At 35.1% G+C, this 24347-nt stretch overlaps 1 protein-coding gene across 1 annotated transcript in view; it reads left to right on the top strand.

Moving 5' to 3' along the window:
* The window catches only part of ASCC3 (activating signal cointegrator 1 complex subunit 3), a 344494-nt gene that overhangs the window by 60431 nt on the left and 259716 nt on the right, over positions 1–24347 (top strand). The window contains 2 exon segments of the mRNA XM_044004344.1: positions 2223–2423; positions 2873–3013. Coding sequence (XP_043860279.1) covers positions 2223–2423; positions 2873–3013 — 342 coding nt within the window.

Below are 24347 nucleotides of genomic sequence, written 5' to 3'. Positions count from 1 at the left end.
TATAAGAGTACTTTGTCATGGGAGAGATTTTTATTTTTGGTTTTTAGTCATTTTTTTCTGCCTTAGTTTCTATATTAGGACTATATTTTAGGGCTAGACTGTATGTACTTCTGGAGGGAATGCTGGTTTTTGTATGATCCTGATCTGTATTTATTATGTGTGGTCCTATTGCTGCATTTTCTATGCATTAAGTGCTATGTACTTAAAAGATTTTACAGTGTTTTGGTTTTATTTTTTTATTTTTTTTGCTGTGGGGCAGTGAGGGTTAAGTGACTTGCCCAGGGTCACACAGCTAGTAAGTGTCAAGTGTCTGAGGCCGGATTTGAACTCAGGTCCTCCCAAATCCAGGACCAGTGCTTTATCTACTGCGCCACCTAGCTGCCCTTTACAGTGGTTTTAACCAAGAAGCTACAAATTTTCACTGGTCCTGTGATGAGTAAAACTAAATCTGTGGTCGCCTTAAATTAGAAGCTTTAACACCAGCCCTTGGGCAGTAAGCATTTATTAAAGAGTAAAGAGAAAACCCGTGAAGTTCAGAAAGATAGGAAACCTGTCTACCCTTGCCTGTTTCTTCTGCCACTACGAGCTTGATCACAAACAAAAGAGCCAGTTTCTCCATCAGTTTGAGTGGAAGCCTCCTGGGGGACCAGAAGAGGGGCGGTTCCCACACAAAGATCCTACTCAGCTTTGTGCTTCTACTGTATGACTATTTATATAATAATAATAATAATGGCTATTGCACCTGTTTTGGTATTAATTTATTATTAATTAATACTAAATATTAATAAAACATTGATTGCATGGCATTTAACACAAGCATGAAAGCCCCAGTGCCATGTTGTCTCTCAGAGAGCACATGTCCTGTTAATCTACACTGTCCTAAGAGGAGAGCACTCACCAACTGACAATGGGTCCAGGAAGCCAAGAACACGGAAACCCTCAAGTGGTCTATCACTATACACTGATCAAAGCTAATTGAATATCATCATTCAATTCCATTGGTTGGCATGACTTGAGGGTGGTCTAAATTAAAGTGAGCTGTACCAGTGACATAATGGCCTAATGGGAAAGACTCCTTGAGGGGAAAAGGTGAAGTCCAGATAGTTATGGTATAATCCCATCAGTTCACTGAGTTAGACAAGAGTCTATCTCCATTCCTTTTGTTCCCTTGGGCTCAGCTGAACAGGATTAAAACTTCCTTTTAAGAATGGAGCTCTCTGAAGTGGGGGGGGTTGGGGGTGGGGCGGGGAGGGAAGAAAAGTGATCTGTGAGTCCCCCAGAAATTCACCATTAATAATTGTTTTTCACAGTGCCATGCCTTTATTATCCTAGTCTTTTTTTCTACACATTTAATAAGTGATCTCATAGAAATTAGACTTTTGGAGAAAATTATATCCAGGGTTATCATGAGTATCTTCAGCATTATTTTTCTCTATGATATCTTTAACATTAATTTGCTCCATGAAACTGAATTATTCTGAACATTTTATTGCCTGACATCTTATTGTGGGATGTTTTGACCTTGGTTCTTTAAAAAAAAAATCTCTTTAAATTCAAAGTATTTTTAAAAGTTTCTTTCATAGTTTCAATTTCCCAAATTTTGGTTTCATTTAATATAATTACAAAAAAGACAATGAAAGTTTTCTAAATTAATGAAAAGCAATTCATCAGTGTATTTTAAGTATGTGATGGTTGCAGATGATTTTGTTTGCTTACTAAACTTCCTAAACCACTTCACTTTAAATATAATCATGTGCTGATAGATTCCTGTACCCTGCACTTGATTGTTTTTCTTCTCAAAAAAGAAAAGAGGAAACCATCTTAGAAGAACATCTTTAAGAACTTTGCAATTTAGTTTTAACCCAATGGAATTTTAAAAGGGAATCCTTTTGTTTGTTTCTTAAATTTCTCATTGCTTCAGTCTACCAATAACATGCTTAGAATTTATACAAGCATGTTCAGATCAAGATTTTGCTATTGCTGAGTTTTCAAAATTAATGAAAGGTAATTCATAAATGTATTTAACTATATTTCATAGTTGCAAGCTATTTTCCAGGCTTCCAGAAATGCACTGTCTCAACTTAAATATAATGGGATGCTGATAGACTGAGCAAGCAGTGATATTATTTTGACAAAAAGGAAGTAAATGTATGTATATGTCTAATTCTTTTGTACTATCCTTGAAATCATCATGTTGATTTGGGGGGCATATCTTTATTCAGATTGGCCAGCTGGCTTTTAAGGGAGTGAAAAGACTCAACCGAATCCAGTCAATAGTATTTGAGACAGCCTACAACACAAATGAAAACATGCTGATTTGTGCACCCACTGGAGCTGGAAAGACTAACATTGCCATGCTTACAGTCTTGCATGAGATTCGACAACATGTTCAACAAGGTGTTATCAGAAAGGATGAGTTTAAGGTAAGAAATTAATGAACCTAAGAACTACTTTTGAATTGTAAGATAAAACCCATTATACAGTTATGAAATCTAGAAGTTTTCAAGGATATTGTACTTGCTGAAGTCATAGAAACAATGCTTCTTGATTTACTTCATTGAGATTAAACCAGTCCCTATTTGTGTTCTGAAAAATCTTATTACCCATGTGAAAAGCTATGAAAATACATTTAGCTTTGAAGCAGAACCAATTTTCAAAGTGATGAGGCTGTATAAACAAAATCCATTGCCCTCTAAACAGCTGTACACTTATCCAACAAAGATAACTACTTTTCATATATCACTATTAAGATTTTTCACTTGAAGTGCCTAGAATCATATTTCACAATAAATTGTGATTTGTATTGGTTGCTGTGAAACAAATGATGTTGTGGCTTTAGCTCATTTATCAAGTTTGTGTCCTTTTCATACAGATAGTGTATGTTGCTCCAATGAAGGCTTTGGCAGCTGAAATGACAAATTACTTCAGCAAGCGTCTGGAGCCATTGGGCATCACAGTGAAAGAGCTGACTGGTGACATGCAATTGTCCAAAGGTGAAATCTTGCGAACACAGGTATGTTAAGTTAATATGAATCTTTTTGGAAAAGTATGTTACTTTTTTATCGTAGAAATGTGATGAAAAGAAAGGCCTCTATGGGTACCTATGAAATATGCCAGGTAAATCCTAAATATATTGGTGCTTTTAAAAGTTTTTAATTCCTGTAATTTCCATTAGCTATATGACAGAACTCTCACTATTTGTTTCTTTATCCATATGGATTCTAGCTTACATATTTTTTTTGTACCTTAAACATATTACCAAATTCCAAATGTATGGGTCCAAGACATATTGTAATATTCAGTGACCAGTTGTGCTTTTATTATTGTTTACTTTTTCTCATTTTATTTGAAATAGTAAGAGAACAAGTTGTTGGTATGAAACCAGTAGGAATCATCATCAGAAGGAACTATATCATGCTTTGAAAGGAACATACTTTTATCTTAGTTTCTCATAGGTCTAATAGAAGCATATCCATCCAAATAATGAAAAATTTTCAAAGATTCATACTCAAGAGAAATTCACTCAAGAGAAATAGTCCTGTATCAGAAGAAGTAGAAGATGAAACTTTCCTTCAAGATGCTTACACTCTTAACTCTAAATCCAAGAATTACAGGTAGACTGCAACTAGGGGATAAATATCAGCCAATTTATAAGATTGCAACTCATGTGTAAGTACTAAGAAACCGTCAAAGAAGGAGAGTGATAAGAGGGGTATAGAGTATCTCATAGTATTCCTGTGGAGATTATGGTGAGGTATTTATTAGATGATGATATAATCAGAACTGGCCAGATGCAGAGTGCTTGTTAATGGTTCTTGTCATTGTGGTAAGAGGCCTCCAGTGGAGTACTCCAGGGATCTGTGATTGGTCACTTGCTGTTTAACATTTTCACCAGTGAACTTGATAAAGACATTCTTCGCAAATTTCCAGAGGATATAAAGCTGGAAAATATATCTAACACCTTGGTTGATACAGTGTAAATGTGAAATGTAGAGGAAGAATAGGTAAACTGTGGCTGAGAGCCAAATCATTCCTGAAGGCAAGTTTTCTATGCTACATTTAAAAATAAAGTTTTATTGTATTTTAAAATGTGAAAACCAGGATTTGGTCCTCAGGCCAATTTGCTAACACTTGAGCTTAAAAATTGGCTTGATCATAAGATGAAGACACATGTACAGAAAATCAACTTTACAAGTATAAAATGGTGGTCAGAAAGAATCTGGTCTGCAGGCCTCTGGAAATCACCAAAAGGGTCTCCATGAGGTCAAAACCTATAATACTACTAAAATGTTATTTGCCTGTTAAAATACTCTTCCCTTTTCCAACTTTGTATTGTGAAACCAGTTTTTCTTTATATACTTCAAACAAAACATTTTGAAACAGATTGAATTGGGAGGGTGGAGGGGTGAGACATAAAGTCAGGCTGGAGCATTTTTTTTTCCTTTAGCTCCTCCACTGCACCCTAGAAAGTGTACCAGACTGAATTCTAATTAGGAAAGCTTAAAGAAGTTCCACTGAGTTATTTTTCCAACCCAAGGAAGCTTAGGAAGACAGAGAGAAGTCTGTGGACACTGGAAGGTAGAGGAGGGCAGGGCAGGAGTGTGGCACAGCAGTGAGTACTATCAGGAAGCATTCCAGTACCCAGGGATGGTTAAGGGGGCTGAACATTAGGACAAGAAACACTTGGGCAGAAAGAGATCTCAGGGGCCCCCTGTATCAACACTGGGAGTAGGTACAGATGTCATCTGGTAGCTCTGTTGTCTATTACCTAGTCTCACAGTTCCAGGGTGGAGCAGAGTGGTTCAGTTGGAGCAAGAGCCCTCCTTTTGTAAGGAACAAGGAACAGATCTCTTCCCAGATTATACCACTTTGGAAGCATTGAAAACTTAATGGACTCTTAGACTGAGATATGCAAGTAGGAAGACATAAAAGGACAGAAGTTCATGCCAGGCATTCCTTTCCCATTCCCCCATCTTATTCCTAGAAGGAAGCAGAGCACAATACTAACAAAGTCTAAAGTAGACTGAAAAAATGAACAAATGGAAAAAAGAACCCAACCATAAAAAGTTACTATGGCAACAGGACACACAGAAGATAAATTACTTGAAAATATATACAAAACAAAACTGCATGGAAAATTTTCATGTAGATATAAACCCAAGAAGAATTCAAGAAAAATATGTTTTAAAAAGCATCCAAAATTTTTTAAAGTCAAATAAGATTAATAGAGGGAAAATTCTGAAAAGATGACAGCTATGCAAAAAAAAAAAAATTCAAAAAGAATGAACAGTTTAGGAAAAAGAGATACAAAACCTCACTGAAGAAAATATCTCCTTAAAAATTAGAATTGGTTAAGTAGAAGCTAATGACTCTATGAAACATCAGGAAACAATAAAACAAAGTCAAAAGACTGAAAAAAAGTGGTAGAAAATATGAAATATCTCATAGAAAAAAGATGGAAAAATAATTTAAGAATTGGACTATCTGAAAACCACCAAAAAAAAAAAGAATCTAGACATCATATTTTAAGAAATTATAAAGGAAAACTGTCTTGAATCAGAGGGCAAAATTGGTTCCATATTAGCAGAAATTACATTAAGGTAGATATATTACCATCTGCTTTGTCACTGTACCTAAAGAAACCTGGGAACTTTCCATCTGACATTTAGCTGAAAGTCCTGTTAGAATGTGAACTCAATACAACGACCCAAGACAATCCAAAAGGACTAATGATGAAGCATACTATCCACCTCTAAAGAAAGAACTGACAATGATTGAACACAGACTGAAGAATGCTGCCTTTTCAGTTTCTTTCAATTTTTCTTTTATTCAAGTTTTCTTATACAAAATGACTAATATGGTAATGTTTTACATAATTGCACATGTATAACTCACATCTGATTGCTTACCAACTCAGGGAAGAGGAAGGGGAGGGAGGAAAGGAGGGATAAAATTTGGAACTCAGAACTATAAATAAAAATGTTTATTATTAAAAATACAAGTAAACAAACAAAAAAAAGAATTTGAACTCTTTGAGAACCAAGGTTTTTTCTACTTTTCTGTTTGTATCCCTAGTATTTAGCACAGTCCTTTGCACATAGTAAGCTTTTAATAAATGCTCAATTATGCATAATTTATTCCTCTCTCTACCATTCAAGTAAGCCAGCAAAGGTTGACATAACTTGATTTGGTAAATGTGTAATGGTTCTTTCAGATCACCTGTTCTTTTTTAGATGGCTACCATACATCTCTCTCTTTTTTTGTTGTTTTTGTTTGTTTTTTGCCTTTTTTCCTTTTTTGAAAAGGAACAATTGGGACATTTGTCCTTCAGAATTTCTGCAGCAACTGCAGCATTCAGTCTTTTTAAAAATCTCGATGAGGGGCAGCTAGGTGGTGCACTGGATAGAGTACCGGCCCTGGAGTCAGGAGTACCTGAGTTCAAATCCGGCCTCAGACACTTAACAATTACTAGTTGTGTGACCTTGGGCAAGTCACTTAACCCCAATTGCCTCACTAAAAAAAAAATATCAATGATGGTTTAACCATCACAGCATCATTTTTTTCAGTATACCAGGGTTGTAAGTAATCTGGTTTTGGCCACTTTGAACTCAAGTTCAGGCATGTTTTTATCTCCTTACTTAAGTTTTGACTTCCCCTTAGCAGTTTTTGTTGCATTCTGTTTAGTACTAAGATAAGGTGCCAAAACAGGAAATGGAAGCAGAATAAAAGTTGAATTCTGCCTTTCTCTGTCATCTCTTATTATCATTCCATTCATTTGGAATAGTTGTCCTTTGCTTCCCTTTTCCCTCTTTTCCTATATATTGTTTAAAAAGGGAAACAGCCCAAGAAACCCTCACTTTTTTTTGCTGACTGTATCCTATTCTACCTTTGAACAATTTTAATTTTTTGGAAGTTATTCCTCGTATAAATACTTAATATGCCTCTAGGCATGAGTCCTAATTTTGTTTTGTAGAGCCAATCAGAACTAAACTTCTTACACGTCTATTTTTTAGTGTTTATGCAAATCCTTCCTTGCTTATTACTGAAATAAAAATAAAATCAAGCAGTAAAAACAGATTCCCTGTTATCTGTTGATTTAGTGTCTTTTGTTCTTTTATAAAAAGAAATCTTTCTAAAGTCTTCTTTTGTCTCAACATAATATCAGTGGTTATTTCTCATTAGACAGTAAGCTCCTTGGGAGTAGGGCTCCTTTGTTTATCTACAACCTATAATGACGATGATACAAACACTGTTAACTAAAATATTAACTAGAAAGTTTTGAAAAAGTGAAGAAATATTAAATCAAAAATGTTATTTTGCAAAATGATAGATGTATGTGAGTTTAGCCAATGTGTTTAATAATCTCAAATAAGGACAAATATTATTTTACAATATTGTGAAAGATAGCAGTTTCATACATTGTATAATGTCATTAATAAAACTAATAAGATCATGTTCTTTTAAGGAATCTCATTTTATTAATAAGTAAGCTAGAAAATACTTTATCTAGAATCTCATGTTAGCTGTTGGTTTTTAAAATTTTATTTTTAAGGTTTAATGACTGTTATAAAATATCTTAAAATATTATAGACAAAGAAAATCTACACATCCATAAACTACTGTAGAACTGTGTTGGAATTCCTAATGTATCAAAAAGGCATCATAAATTTAAAAACATAAAATGGAGTCTTTATTGTTAATGCAAATGATGTATCATGTGAGACCATTTCCCCAGCTATAATTTAAAGATACTCAGAAGTCCAATTATCTTTGATTTAGCTCTAAAAATTTCAGAGTCACAGCTGGACCTTCTGAGTGAATATTCTTCTGCAGAGAGATGGTTCATTTGAATGGATCGCTGGATAAAAAATTATATTTTATTACTTTTTTTTCTCTTTATTAAACTTGTTTAGCATTTTCTGATCTGTTTTGTTTTGCTCATTTCCTATGGATATAAATTAGGGTACAATTGTAAAGCAATTTAAAGCAATATTATTGAAGATAGTTTATATATTCTTAAATATCCTTATAAATTTACCACATAAATCTTTTATATTTACTATAATGATAGTTCTTTAAATTGACCTATAAAAACTTCATGGTGTGTGTGTGTGTGTGTGTGTGTGTGTGTGTGTGATTTCTAGGTATTAAATACGCTGTACTTTTTCTAGGAAGTGATAACATATATAAGATTTTTAAAAAAAAATGTTCCCTTGTAACAATAATACAGTAAACAAAATAAGATTTCATTTTTCAGTTTTCATCTTGTTTTCTCTACTTTCCATTAAACTTAAGAAATGTATTTCTAGTAGGCCACAACCCTGTTTAATACTGTACTTTGAACCTTCACAAATAGAATTTATGTGCCATATCCTGTGTTTTATGGGAACATGAACTACATTTATCCCTTCCACATCATGACTTTCCCCATAGTGTGTATATTAAGGGTTACCATAAAAAAATTAAATAAGAATTTTTGGGGATTTTTGCAGAAGTCACAGACAACGCAAGAAGGCCAGCAGATGACACAGAAAAAGTTTCGAAACTCAGAAATGTATAAAACATATGTATAGTATTGTATAATATCATCATATTTTATCTTTTAATACCATAATAATTCAGACTTCTCCCCTGGTAAGAAGGTAGGGCCAAAAAATTTTACATGGATTTTCCACATCATGGGGGCACCCCATTTCTCTAACCCCTACAATGTGGAAGAGATAACTACGTTAACTAGTATAGACTTGATATCTGAAGACTTTTTTGAGAGGTGGGAGGGCTTAAACATTCTGGGATTGATATTTTCCCTCTATTTTAAAAGTCTAATCAAATCCACAGAAAATTGTGAAAAGGCTTTCTCTGGTTTTTTTTGCCAAATCTAGCTTTTCCTTGTTCTTCCTTTTGTTGTCCTCTTAGTCTTACAGACAGTGGTATATAAATGAAAGTGCTGGCAGTTAATGTCCATTCTGTTTGATGACTGAAGTTACATAATTGCCCATAAGCATATGAATAAATATTTTTTTAAATCCTATGCAGACAAATGTTTCTTAAAATGATAAAACATAAGCTCTGTAAACTTTCCTATTTAAGTTAGAAACACTTTTGTTATTCTAAATTTTTTATTGTAATATCACTTTCCATGGAGTATATCCCTTTTCTTGCCCCCCAACAATTGAAACCATCTCCTGTAACAAAGAAGAAAAAAGCAGTTTAGCAAATCCAATTATTAATTACATCAATTTAGTCTGGCAGTATATAGACTAATTCATAGCCTAAGTTAGCCAGTTCTGCAAAAAGATGGAGGGTGAGGGGGATGAATTTTCTTATCTGTGTAGCCAAATGTCAATTACATAGCAATCAATCTGAGTTTTAAATTTTTTTAAGAATTTGCATTGTTGTAGTTATTGTGCCTATTTTTTCTCATGGTTCCTAATTCACTTTGTATCTGTTTATCTCAGTCTTCTCTTCACATGCTTCTCAAAATTTGTTTTTCATTTTTCTTATTAAAATAATATTTCATTAAATGCATGTACTATAGTTTATTTAGCCATTCCTTAAACTTTGTTTCCAGATCTTTGCTTTTTCAAAAAGTGCTGTTGTGAATGTTTTGGTGTAAATGTGATCCTTTTTTACCTCTTTTCTTTTCTCTCTTTGAGAGAATGGTTTCTTAAAATGGATTCTCTTGGTGAAAGCATTTGAGCTTTTTAGTTAGTTTTTTTTAGTATAATTCCCATTCATTTTCCAGAATTATTGGTTCATATCATATCTCCATTAACAATTAATGATCCAATTAATTCATCAACAAATATTTATTAAGGATTTAACACAAGGGATTCTTAACCTTTTTCTTTTCTTATGAACTCCTGGTTGGGTGAAACTTTTCAAACCCTTTTATCAGAATAAGGTTTTGAATTATAAAGTAAAATACATAGAATCATAGAGGAAGCCAATTATAATGAAATATAAAAATCAAAATGTTACAAAAAGAAGTTTATGGACCACAGGTTAAGAACCCCTGACATATACAAAAAATTATTCACTATGACAAAGTTGGTTTTATATTAAGAATTCAGATTTGATTGGACTATAAAAATGATAGCTCATATTAATATGATTTAAATCATGATTTTATGAATAAATGCAGAAAAACCTTTTCCAAAGTACAATATTTTTTGGTTTTTGTTTTTGTTTGTTTTTGTTTGGTTTTTTAGTGAGGCAATTGGGGTTAAGTGACTGGCCCAGGGTCTCACAGCTAGTAAGTGTTAAGTGTTTGAGGCCAGATTTGAACTCAGGTACTCCTTACTCCAGGGCCGGTGCTCTATCTACTGTGCCACCCAGCTGCCCCCAAAATACAATATTTATGTTACAAACACTGGAAAGTTCAGGCATGAGAGCACACACCTAAACATCCCTGCTATTAAAGGGAATGAGGCTGGTGGATTTCTTCATCTTGGGATTATCTGGGTTTCTATGGTTTAAACCAATTGGGTATCTACACTAAGTTCAACATATATATGGTGAGCCGGCCCCTGAGAGAAGGAGAGACCAAGTTGCTTAAGGAAGGATAACTTGGCCCTAGCTGGAAACAGATCTGGGCAAAGCTCCTGTGCCATTTACTATTGGAATTGGGCATATACTTTTAGCCTGGGCTAGATAAGGAGACCCAGTCTTTAAAAATAAGATAAAATAAAATAAAAACAATAGAATAGTGTTTAGTAATAAATTGACCTTTATAAGCATTATTAATTAAAAACCAAGAACTATCATCTCTAATAGAAAAACACTAGAGGCTTTTCCACTAAAGTCAAGGGGTAAAGTAAGGGGATCCACTTTTAACACTTTTATTTATTAGAGTTCCAAAAATGATGCCAATAACAAAACAAAAAAGATATAGAGGAGGAGAGTGTTTTATATAATCCAATTTGATCACAACAACCCTGGGAGTTACATATTATAGGCATTATTATCCTCATTCTTAAAATGAGGAAATTGAGACTTAGCTTTAGTAACTGACCCATGTTTAAACAGCTAGTAAGTATTTGAGGTGTGTAACAATTGGAATAACGCCACCTGCTGGATACTTACTGTAGAAGAGTTCTGCCCATGAAGGGAAGGTCTTTGAGGGCAAGACCAGGAGTCTTTTCTTTGGTGGGAGGAAGTGACGCGGACTAGTGGGAGGAGGAAGGAAGAGACTGGCGCGGACTCTGGGGCTCTTTCCTGAGGACGCTGGCGGAGAAGGGAGCTAAAAATGTGCTCTCCCTTTAATAGATAGAAATCTAGGCCTTTCTCTCTCTCTTTACCAAATTCTTATTCTCCTTAATAAATGCTTAAAAGTCTAACTCTTGCTAAAGCTTATAATTTATTGGCGACCACTCATTAGATATTTTAGACAGTTTAGCTAGAATTTTAGCCCTTAACAGGTGGGATTAGAGTGCAAATTTTTCTGACCGCAAGTCCAGGATGCTTTTCATTTTACCACATTTCCATTTCACCACACTGCAGAAATCCTCCTTGACTGTGTTACCCAAGTTGACAGTTGAGGCTAGAAAGATTTATCAGGAAATATGATCCCTGATATGAATAGTAGGTTTCCATTTCAGTCCCTCCATTCTATATTAATTGGTAAGGAGAACCATCTATATTTCTGTTTAAAAGTTCCCAATCTTTTAGAGTTTTAGAAAGAACCAAAATTTATTTACATCTCTGTCTTTAAAATAGAAGCTTCTAAATATCATTCATATAAATAAAATAAATGAATGAATGAAAAGAACTGTTGGTGGTTCTTCTGTATTTATATAATTTATCAGTTGCATCATAGCTCCTACTATTAACTTACAAATAATTTGAAAGGTGCATGTCTTTTGGCATACTTATCTTTATAATCAAGAGGAAAAACATTTAAATGTAGACTGAAAAATAGGCAGTCAGTAGCATAGTTAGTATTTTGCCAGACTTAGGAAACCTCAGTTCAAATCTTGTCTCAGGAACTTAAAAACCGTGAACCTGGGCAAGTCACTCAACCTCTGTGTCTCAGTTTCCTCACTTGTAAAGTAGAGATAATATTAGTACCTACCTTACCAGTTGTTGTAAAGATCAAATGAGATAACATAAATTTATTGCAAACTTTAAAGTGCTATATAACTGCTATTATTAGTTAGGTATAACTTATACAAAAATTAATTATTAATAAGTATAACTAACCTGGAAAAATTATATATAATTGGATTTATGAAAAATTATGATTATATGAAAAATTATAATTGGGCTGTAAATCCCTTCGTGGTCACCATTAAAATGTAGAAATATTTTTACTGACTAGACCTGATTTGGGGGGACTAAACTGACTGGAGGACTAATCTGGGGACTTTTGACTATTTGGCTATCTGACTTCGTTAATTTAATGTGGGCCATTTATAAAGTTCCACCACACTGCTCCACTCCCAAATTGATAAGCAAAGTATTAAGAAGCCTCTTAACTAAATAATCAAAGCAGAATTTATTTATGAGATACTATTTAAAATTAAGAATACAGGGAAATAAAATCTACAACCTGACTGCTTTCCTGCGGTCTCTTTCCACTGTGTCTCTTTCCCACCTGCTGCGCTTCAAACCTCTTGAATGCAATAAGGGCCTTAGCTGCCTGAGGCCTTAGGGCACTCAGGTCCTTTATTCTAATTCCCTTAATCTTCACTTTTCTAGTCAGCCCTGTCTCCTCTGTCCTTGTCCGGAGCTCCCCTCTAGTGCCCCCTATCTAGTCCGACCCGTCCTAGTCTCACTCCCAGGTCTATATATACCTTTTCTTCTCTCCACTCAAATCTCGGTCTTCCTTCACCCCCACAGACCAAGTTAATCCGCCAGGCAGGGCTGTGGCTGGTTGGGGGGGGGGGGGCGGTGCACTCCCATTTCACAGGCCTCAGCACAGGCTATCTGGGATCTTTCAGATAGCTCCGCTCAGGTTGGAGGGAGCTGGGAGCTTTTTTCCCCCCAGCTGTCTGACCTGGAGTCTTGTATAGCCCATGGGGCTTTTTCCCTCAGCTGAAGCTGAGGAGGAGGGGGAGAGACCCTGAGGGCCTAAGGCTTTCTAATCTCAGCCTAAAGATAGGGTCCCCAAATCAAAATAAATTTCCACAAACTTCAAAAGAAACTGTACCCATGCCTTTCTAACACTATTACCATATAATTGCCCTCATATAATTGAACCATATCCCACCTCTAGTGTTTTCTAATTAAGAAAAACCTAGTCAGTCACTTGCAGTTGGAAGTATGGAATCCATTTGGACAGAAATTATATTGTTCTGTGGCTTTCTAGCTAATAATAATTTTAGTGGAGTAGCTTTGGTGTCACAAGATGAAAATATTTATATGTATATCATGTTGTAAAATAACCCCAGGAAAATCTGTCCACCGTGAGCCAAATCATTGCCATGTAGATGACAGAAGAGACATAATTTTCTATAGATAAAAAAAACCGCTGGTCAGGGATGATAGTATGTTCCAGAAGCCATTTTTGAAGTGTGAAAAGTGAAGAGGGGCAATTACTGAGTTATACCTGATTCTTTTGTTACTATCTTTACTGTTGGAATCCTGTAATGCATATTATCTTACAGTCAGTAATTTCATAGAAGTGAGGCTAGGATTCTGTATAGGTTTTAATCTGTAAAATTAATAGCTGATATTTAGAATTTTTTTTTGCCGTCCTGTGCTTTAGGAAATTAGAAATTGACCCCCCAAAACCCTGTAAGTTAATTTAACATAGTAAAATTTCATGAGTTATTAATTTTATAACTATAAATATTTAGCCATATAACTATTGATTAATTTAATGAACCTTTGAGTTTATTAAGAGTAAAAAGGAACATGCCTTTTATTTTTTGCTCTCAAACCTTTTAACTCAGAGTTGTTTTCTAAAAAGGTCAAAATGAGTACATGATTTAGACATAAGAGGTGATACCATAGGTAAATTAGGAGAGGAAGGAATAGTCTACCTTTCAGATCTTTGGAAAGGAGAACAGTTTATGACCAAACAAGAGATAGAGAATATTATGAAATGCAAAATGGATGATTTTGATTACATTAAATTTAAAAGGTTTTATACAAACAGAAGCAATGCATCCAAAATTAGAAGGGGGGCAGAAAGCTGAGAAACAATTTTAATGGCCAGTACTTCTGATAAAGGCCTCATTTCTAAAATTAGGGAACTAAATCAAATTTATATGAATCCAAGTCATTCCCCAATTGAGAAATGGTCAAAGGATATGAACAGGCAGTTTTCTGATGAAGAAATCAAAGGTATCTATTCCCATATAAAAAAATGCTCTAAATCACTATTGATTAGAGAGAAGCAAATTAAAACAACTCTGAGGTACCACCTGACACCTATCAGATTGGGTAATATGACAAAAAAAGTAAAATAATAAATGTTGGAGAAGCTGTGGGAAAATTGGGGCACTAATGCATTGTTGGTGGAGCTGTGAACTGATCTAGCCACTCTGGAGAGCAATTTGGAATTGTAAGGCACTAAAATTCTAGCTATACTATCTAAAATCTAATGAGTGGTTGCCAATAAATTATAAGCTTTAGCAATAGTTTAGACTTTTAAGCATTTATTAAAGAGAATAAGAATCTGGTAAAGAGAAAGAGAAAGGCCTAGATTCATCTATCTATCTTGGGGAGCTACAGTTCTCCTGCTCTACTCTCCATAAGAGTCCTGGCGAAAAGAGCCAGAGCGTCAGCCTCACCCCCTCTTCCTCCCACAAGCAAATGTCACTTCCTGACGCCAAAGAAAAGCCACATGGCCTTGCCCTCAGAAGCCTTCTCCTCATGGTGGAGCTTTCCTACAGCAAGTCTCCAGCAGGTGGTGTCATTCCAGTCATTACAGTCTTCCCTTTGTTTCTTCAAGAAATGGTGTATTTCCTTGATGAAACAGTCAAAAATAACAGAATATAATACCCTATGCTAACTAACAATATGTTAATAACAATATAGAAAGGGAGAGAGGAAAATTTTGTCCAGAGGGGCGGTCCCTCATGAACCGGCGCTTTGACAGCCTGCAGGGGGAGGGCCTTTGCAGAGAGTACATGTTATAGATGGTGTATATAATAACAGAAGGAAAATAAAGAAAAACGACAAAACAAAACTGTTCATTTAAAGTCTCTGAAAGTCTTTTCTCAGATGTCCTCTGGGTGTAGTCATGGAATAGAAGTCTTTTCAGGGGTATGTGGATGCTGGTAATCAGCCAGGAAAATTTCCTACAAAATTGAGCTTAACACAACTTTAAAATAGCTTTGTCTGTTTGTTTTGTTTTGTTTTGTTTTGTTTTGTTTTGTTTTAGTGAGGCAATTGGGGTAAGTGACTTGCCCAGGGTCACACAGCTAGTAAGTGTTAAGTGTCTGAGGCCGGATTTGAACTCAGGTACTCCTGACTCCAGGGCCGGTGCTCTATCTACTGCGCCACCTAGCTGCCCCTAAAATAGCTTTGTCAATAATCAAATCAAACAATGAAAGTTCTCAAAAACATGTCTAAGGGAATTCAGAATCTTAGTTGTTATACATGAAAAATATAATAAAACACAAATTGAAATATTCTTTAAAACATAATATTACTATAGTCCCCCCTTGTGGAGGGTAAATTGAGAAGATAATTGCTGTGATTTTAATTTAATTTTATTATTATTTTTAATTAATAAAGTATTTTATTTTTTTCTGTTACATGTAAAGATAATTCTCAACTTTTGTTTATACAAGCTTTACAATTTCAGATTTTTCTCCCTCCCCTTCCTCCCCCCTCCGCTAGACAGCAGGTAATCTGATATAGGTTATATATATATGTATATATATATAATATATATATACACACACACATAATAACATTAATCCTGTTTCTGCATGAGTCATGTTATAAGAGAAAAAATCAGAGCAATGATGAAAAACCTCAAAATAGAAAAAAAGAACAGCATCAAAACCAAAAGAAATAGTATGGTTTATTCAGCATCTATACTCCGCATTTCTTTTTTTTTTTTTTTCTTGGATTTGGAGATCATCTTCTATCAAGAGTTCCCTGGAACTCTTCTGTACCATTGCATTGGTGAGAAGAATATAGTCCATCACAGTAGATCAACACTCAATGTTGATGATATTGTGTACAATGTTCTTCTGGTTCTGCTCATCTCACTCATCATCAGCATGCAAGACCCTCCAGGTTTCTCTGAACTCCTCCTGCTCATCATTTCTTACAGCACAATAGTATTCCATTGTATTCATATACCACAACTTGTCCAGCCATTCCTTAATTGATGGGCACCCCCTCAACTTCCAATCACTTGCCACCACGTAAAGAGCAGCTATAAATATTTTTGTACATGTGGGTCCCTTTCCCCTTTCCATGATCTCTTTGGGAAAAAGACCTAAAAGTGGTATTGCTGGGTCAAAGGGTATGCACAGCTTTATCACCCTTTGGACATAATTCCAAATTGCTCTCCAGAATGGTTGGATCAGTTCAGAGTTCCACCAACAATGAATTTGTGTTCCAATTTTCCCACAGCTTCTCCAACATTTATTATCTTCCTTTTTTGTCATTTTAGCCAATCTGATAGGTGTCAGGTGGTACCTCAGAGTTGTTTTAATTTGCATCTCTCTAATCATTAGAGATTTAGAGCATTTTTTCATATGGGAATAAATATCTTTGGTTTCTTCATCAGAAAACTGCCTGTTCATATCCTTTGACCATTTCTCAATTGGGGAATGACTTGTGTTCTTCTAAATTTGATTTAGTTCCCTATATATTTTAGAGATGAGGCCTTTATCAGAAGTACTGGCCACAAAAATTGTTTCCCAGCTTTCTGCCTCCCTTCTAATTTTGGATGCATTGCTTCTGTTTGTACAAAAAAATTTTAATTTAATATAATCAAAATCATCCATTTTGCATTTTATAATATACTCTATCTCTTGTTTGGTCATAAACTGTTTTCCTTTCCAGAGATCTGATAGGTAGACTATTCCTTCCTCTCCTAATTTACCTATGGTATCACCTCTTATGTCTAAATCGTGTATCCATTTTGACCTTATTTTAGTATAAGGTGTAAGATGTTGGTCTATGCCTAATTTCTGCCATACTATCTTCCAGTTTTCCCAGTAGTTTTTGTCAAATACTGAGTTCCTATCCCAGAAGCTGGAGTCTTTGGGTTTATCAAACACTACATTACTAGTGTCATTTACTACTGCATTTCCTGAGCCTAGCCTATTCCACTGATCTATTTTTTAGCCAGTACCAGATAGTTTTGATGACTGCCACTTTATAGTAGAGCTCCAGGTTTGGTACTGCTAACCCACCTTCCTGTGAATTTTTTTTCATTATTTCCCTGGATATTCTTGATTCTTTGTTTTTCCAGATGAATTTTGTTATTATTTTTTCTAGCTCTATAAAATAATTTTTAGGTAGTCTGATTGGTATGGCACTGAATAAGTAAATTAATTTAGGCAATATTGTCATTTTTACTATATTAGCTCTGCCTATCCATGAGCAATTGATATCTTTCCAATTATTTAGATCTGATTTGATTTGTGAGAAGTGTTTGGTAGTTGTGTTCATAGAGTTCCTGGGTTTGTCTTGGCAAGTAGACTCCCAAGTATTTTATATTATCTACTGTTACTTTAAATGGAATTTCTCTTTCTATCTCTTGCTGCTGGGCTTTGTTGGTCATGTATAGAAATGCTGATGATTTATGTGGATTTATTTTATATCCTCCTACTTTGCTAAAGTTGTTAATTGTTTCAAGTAATTTTTGAGTTGATTCTCCAGGATTCTTTAAGTATACCATCATTTCATCTGCAAAGAGTGATAGTTTTGTTTCCTCCTTGCCTATTCTAATTCCTTTCTCTTCTCTGATTGCTAAAGCTAACATTTCTAGTACAATATTAAATAATAGGGGTGATAATGGGCATCCCTGTTTCACCCCTGATCTTATTGGGAAGGCCTCTAATTTATCTCCATTGCATATAATACTTGCTGATGGCTTTAGGTAGATACTGTTTATTATTTTAAGGAAAGCTCCCCCTATTCCTAAACTCTCCAGTGTTTTTATTAGGAATGGGTGTTGTATTTTGTCAAAAGCTTTCTCTGCATCTAATGAGATAATCATATGATTTTGGTTGGTTTTCTTATTGATGTGGTTGATTATGTTAATAGTTTTCCTAATGTTGAACCAGCCCTGCATTCCTGGTATAAATCCCACCTGGTCATAGTATATTATCCTGGTGATCACTTGCTGTAATCTCCTTGCTAATATCTTATTTAAGATTTTAGCATCAATATTCATTAGGGAAATTGGTCTATAATTTTCTTTCTCTCTTTTTGCTTTGCCTGGTTTTGGTATCACTACCATATTTGTGTCATAAAACAAATTTGGTAGAACTCCTTCTTCACCTATTTTTCCAAATAATTTGTATAATATTGGAATTAATTGTTCTTTAAATGTTTGGTAAAATTCACCCGTAAACCCATCTGGCCCTGGGGATTTTTTCTTATGGAGTTCATTAATGGCTTGTTCAATTTCTTTTTCTAATATGGGTTTATTTAAGGATTTCATTTCCTCTTCAGTTAACCTGGGTAGTTTGTACTTTTGTAAATATTCATCCATTTCATTTAGATTGTCAAATTTATTGGCATACAATTGGGCAAAATAGTTCCTAATTATTGATTTAATTTCCACTTCGTTGGTGGTAGCATCACCTTTTTCATTTTTGATACTGGTAATTTGGTTTTCTTCTTTCTTTTTTTTTAATCAAATTAACCAATATTTTATCTATTTTATTGGTTTTTTCATAAAACCAGCTCTTAGTTTTATTGATTAATTCTATAGTTTTTTTTTGCTTTCAGTCTTATTAATTTCTCCTTTGATTTTCAGGATCTCTAATTTAGTATCTAATTGGGGATTTCTAATTTGTTCTTTTTCTAGCTTTTTAAGTTGCATGCCCAATTCATTAATCTCCTCTTTCTCTTTTTTATTCATGTAAGCATTTAGAGCTATAAATTTTCCTCTAAGCACTGCTTTGGCTGCATCCCATAGATTTTGGTATGTTGTCTCATTATTGTCATTCTCCTGGATATAGTTACTGATTGTTTCTATGATTTGTTGTTTGGCCCATTCATTCTTTAGAATGAAATTATTTAGTTTCCAATTGATTTTCATTCTACTTTTCCCTGGCTCTTTCTTACATGTAATTTTTATTGCATCATGATCTGAAAAGGATGCATTTACTATTTCTGCCTTTCTACATTTAACTATGATGTTTTTGTGCCCTAATACATAGTCAGTTTTTGACAGTGTGCCATGTACTACTGAGAAAAAGGTATATTTCTTTCTATCCCCATTCAATTTTCTCCAGACATCTATCATGTCTAACTTTTCTAGTAATCTATTCACTTATTTCACTTCTTTCTTATTTATTTTTTGGCTAGATTTATCTAATTCTGAGAGGGGGAGATTCAGATCCCCCACTAGCATAGTATTACTGTCTAATTCCTCTTGTAACTCATTTAAATTCTGCTCTAAGAACTTGCATGCTATACCACTTGGCACATACATATTTAATATTGATATTACTTCATTATCTATGGTACCTTTAAGCAAGATGTAATTTCCTTCCTTATCTCTTTTAATGAGATCTATTTTTGCCTGCACTTTGTCTGAGATAATGATTGCTACCCCTGCTTTTTTTACTTTAGCTGAGGCATAATATATTCTGCTCCAGCCTTTTACCTTGACTCTGTGTGTATCTCTCTGCTTCATATGTGTTTCTTGTAAACAGCATATTGTAGGATTCTGTTTTTTAATCCATTCTGCAATTCGCTTCCGTTTTACAGGAGAGTTCATCCCATTCACATTCACAATTATTATTACTATCTATTCCCCTCCATTCTATTTACCCCCTTTATACTTTTCCCCCCTTCTTTCACCCTATTCCTCCTCACCAACGTTTTACTTCTTACCCCTGTCTCCCCCAATCTGCCCTCCCTTTTTATCAACACCCTCTCTTTTCTTTACCCTTTTCTCCCTTGCTTTTGTTCTCCCTTCTATCAGTCCCCCTCTTTCCCTTCCCCTTTTGCTTCCCTAAAGAATGAGTTGTTTCTTTATCCCAATGAACGTATATGTTATTCCCTCTTTGAATCAAATCTAATGAGAATAGGGTTGAAACAATGTTCCCCCCTCCTTTCTTTCCCTCTATTGTAATAGGTTTATTTTTCACCTCTTCATATCATCCCATTCCACCTCCCCTTTCCTCTCCTCCCCATAGACTCCCTTTTTAACCCCTTAATTCTTTTTTGTATCATCACATCAAAGACAATTTATATTTATACACTCTGTGTAAAGTCCTTCTCTCTCCCCAAATATATTTACAGTTCTTAAGAGTTATGAGTATTATCTTCCCATGTAGGGATATAAACAGTTTAACCTAATAGGGTAACCTTTTTTTTTTTCCCCTCTATTTACCTTTTTAAACTTCTCTTGAGTCTTGTATGTTGAGCAAATTTTCTATTCAGTTCTGGTCTTTTCACCAGGAAAGATTGAAAGTCCCCAATGTCATTAAATGTCCATCTTTTCCCCTGAAAGAAAATGAACATTTTTGCTGGGTAATAGATTCTTGGCTGCAATCCAAGCTCCTTTGCCTCCGGAATATCATATTCCAAGCCTTGTGGTCCTTTAATGTTGAAGCTGCCAGGTCCTGAGTAATCCTGACTGTGGCTCCATGATATTTAAATTGCTTCTTTCTGGCTGCTTGGAGTATTTTCTCCTTCACCTGATAATTCTGGAATTTGGCTACAATATTCCTTGGAGTTTTCCTTTTGGGGTCTCTCTTTCAGGAGGTGATTGGTGGATTCTTTCAATGATAATTTTATCCTCTGATTCTATGATATCAGGGCAGTTTTCCTTAATAATTTCCTGGAATATGGTGTCTAGATTCTTTTTCTGGTCATGGCTTTCAGGCAGTCTAATGATTCTCAAATTGTCTCTCCTCGATCTGTTTTCCAGATCAGTTGTCTTTCCGATGAGGTGTTTCATATTTTCTTCTATTTTTTCATTCTTTTGATTCTGCTTGACTGATTCCTGGTGTCTCTTGGATTCCTTATCTTCCAACTGTCCACTTTTAATTTTTAAGGCATTGTTTTCTTCAGTAAGATTATGCACCTTTTTTTCCATTTGGCCAAGTGAATTGTTTAAGGCATTGTTTTCTTCAGTGAAATTATGCACTTTTTTTCCATTTGGCCAGTCAATCTTTGTGCTTCCTTTTCCAAGCTGCTGATTCTTTTTTCATAGTTTTCTTGTTTTGCTTTCATTTCTCTCCCCATTTTTTCTTCTACCTCTCTCAATTGATTTTAAAAATCCTTTATGAGCTCTTCCAGGAAGACTTTCTGTTCTTGAGACCAATTCACCTTCCCTCATGAGGCTTCACATGTAGGCAATTTGAGGGTATTGTCCTCATCTGAGTTTGCGTTGGCTTCTTCCCTATTGATACAGAAGCTCTCAATGGAGAGGGCTCTTTTTTGCTTCTTACTCATTATTGCAGCTTGTTTATTTATTTTTTAAGTTGAGTTGAGGTCTGCTCTGGGGACACCAGGGTCCCTGTTTTGGGCTTCTTGTGCAGGGGTATAGGTGCTGTGTGACCGGCTTTTTACTCTGAGGCCTTTATAGTGTGTGCAGTTCGTCCCCCTGCACTTCCTGTCTGAGTGCGCTTGGCCAGGCGCCTGATCTCGGTGGCTGACCGCCTGACCCTTTCATGGCCCTCCCAGCCAGTGCAGGTAGGTTTTTCCACTGTCCTTCTTGGCCATTAGATTTTTGAGCCAGGTTCCAGGGGCCTCAGTTGTTCGGCTGCGGCCCACAGCTCCTGCTGACTTGCCCTGACCCCCTCGGTGCTGGGCTGCTGCCCTGCGCTGGGCCTCCCTTTTGCCCGAGTCAGACCTACCTTTTCCTGAAGTCTTCTAAATTATCTCTGGTTGGAAGACTGTGTCTCTCTGTCTCTTTGCAGGTTCTGTAGTTTCAGAATCTGTGCAGAGGTTTGAATTTAATGTTCTTTTTGAGGGAACAGAAGGAGAGCTCAGGCAGCTTGCTGCTTCCTCTCCACCATCTTGGCTCCGCTCCTGTGATATTAATTTTAAAAAATAATTTTTATCTTTGTTTCATCACTTTTTGCATCATCTGCCTACTTATCCTCATGCCATTATGAGAAATTTAAAAATCAAATATAATTGGTAACAGATATCAAGGCCAAATCCAACACTGTATTTATCATGACACCTTAGATAATTATGGGGGTTACCATAAAAGAACAGAGAAATGATGGGATATGAGCATTCCCACACTTGAGCAATGTATATTGCCCATGCAGTATGCCAGGCTTAAAATAGGTGGATGGAATATATGTCCATGTCACCGAACGTATTGGAGTAACCTGAGTCAGACTTAATCAGATGCGTGGGATTGAGATGTCCATGGCATCAGGCATATAGGAGGGGGCATAGAAGCCAGGTGTAGAATGAGATGGGTGGGATGAAAACTTCCAGCTATTTGTACAATATTGTGGGGAAAGAAAAAAAATTAACCCGAGAGAAACCAAACTCAACATTTGTCAAAAGCTGTTCCCTCGGCCATACCTTGACTTCAGGCATATCTCCCCTCATGTGACAGTTCAGTGTATGCTCTTGCATGTATTCCTCTTGTAATCAGATGGCATCTGATAACTCAGAATGAAGGCAATCAATGTCTTAAATGATAAGTTCCCATAATCCAAGTCTCATATGGATTTAAAAATTGAGGATAATAAATGATCACAAAAAATGTGAATGTACCTTGACTCAGAATATAATATGCAATAATTTCAAATAATATATATATTTTTTACTAAGTATATTATTACTTTTGTGAAAAACCGGAACATATTTAAATACAAGTTAAAACACAACAATCTTAAACTTTTTTTTTTTTAAAGAAAACTTTTACAAATGTTCCCCTCTTTTTCTTTTTTGAATATGCTTATCAAAAAAATACTTCTAGAATCAATTTACACTTGCCATGGCAACCAGTTTGCCAGGGAAATGCTTTATAGAATTCAATCAAATAATCGGTTGAAAAAAAAATAACAAAAACAAACAACTCAAAATATGGAGCACAATACTCCCAGAATTAACATTGTATTATGAAATCAAAACCATCTTGCATTGTTTCAAAATGAGATAGATAAATGCATAGAAGAAAATACACATGGAAAAATAAAAGACAATGAAATTCAAACTAGATAAATCTAAATGAATATAAACTTAACATTAATAAGAGTATTACAAAATATAAACTTGAACACATGACTATAAAAATCTTTTACAACTATTCTTTTTTTTAAAAAAACTAAGTATAAAACACAATCTCAAAAGCATGAAAATCTCTATAAAAATAAACCCATACCATTAATTTCAAAATGTAGATGTAATAGCATAAAAATCCTATGTAACCTCTGAACTAACATTATTTCTCTGAGTTAATTTACAACACTTTTGATTTCAATATCTAAAATCCCCAATACCTATATTAATACCTTACTGCTTACTTCTACATTTCTTTAAAATATGTCTTCTTGAAATATGATGATGATTGTCATTTTTATTCAGCTTAAGTTTGTCTTCTTTAACCCCTCTATGTTGTCTGTGGGTCCTTTCATAATACAAATGCTTTTTAAGGTTACTAATTAAAGACAAAAGCTGATTAGCAAAATTATGAACAAAAAGAGCATATCTGGGATTTAAAGGGTTTTCCAAAGTTGGTTTTGGAGAACCATAGCATGTCAAGTCAGAATCACAGCCAGGCTGGGGAAGGGTTGAGGTTGGTAACTAAGTAGAAGCTGCAAATGTAAGTAGAGTAAGCTGCGCATGCGCATTAGATCTCTGGACTTCTCTGGCAGGAGGATTAAGGGGCTTGGCCAAGGGAGTGGTAGGAGGTGGCATCAGAGGAGGGGGAATGGGTGGGGTCCCGAGAGGAGGTGAGGGACCAGGGCAATTTGAATCAGACTTGGTTTTGAACTCAAGACTGGTTTCCCCTTCCCCTACTCCTAGGGGATTAGCATTAGAATTTGAAAAAAAATGCAGGAGTTAGAGGTTTCTCTGCAAAAGCATGATTGAGAGAGGGGTAGATATTTATATTCTCTTGTGTGAGCACCTTGCTTGCTCTTCTAACAAAAATAAAAATAAAAACAGAAAATCCACAAAAACAGCATTAACCATTAACCATTTGTCTGGTTAAACAGACCAAAATCAGGAACAGGGTACTTAGGGAGTTTAGAAGATCTGTTTGAAAATTTAAAGGG

This window comes from Dromiciops gliroides, chromosome 4 (assembly GCF_019393635.1).
Source record: "Dromiciops gliroides isolate mDroGli1 chromosome 4, mDroGli1.pri, whole genome shotgun sequence".
NCBI classification, from domain to species: domain Eukaryota; kingdom Metazoa; phylum Chordata; class Mammalia; order Microbiotheria; family Microbiotheriidae; genus Dromiciops; species Dromiciops gliroides.
This window is presented reverse-complemented; position numbering and strand designations above follow the sequence as displayed.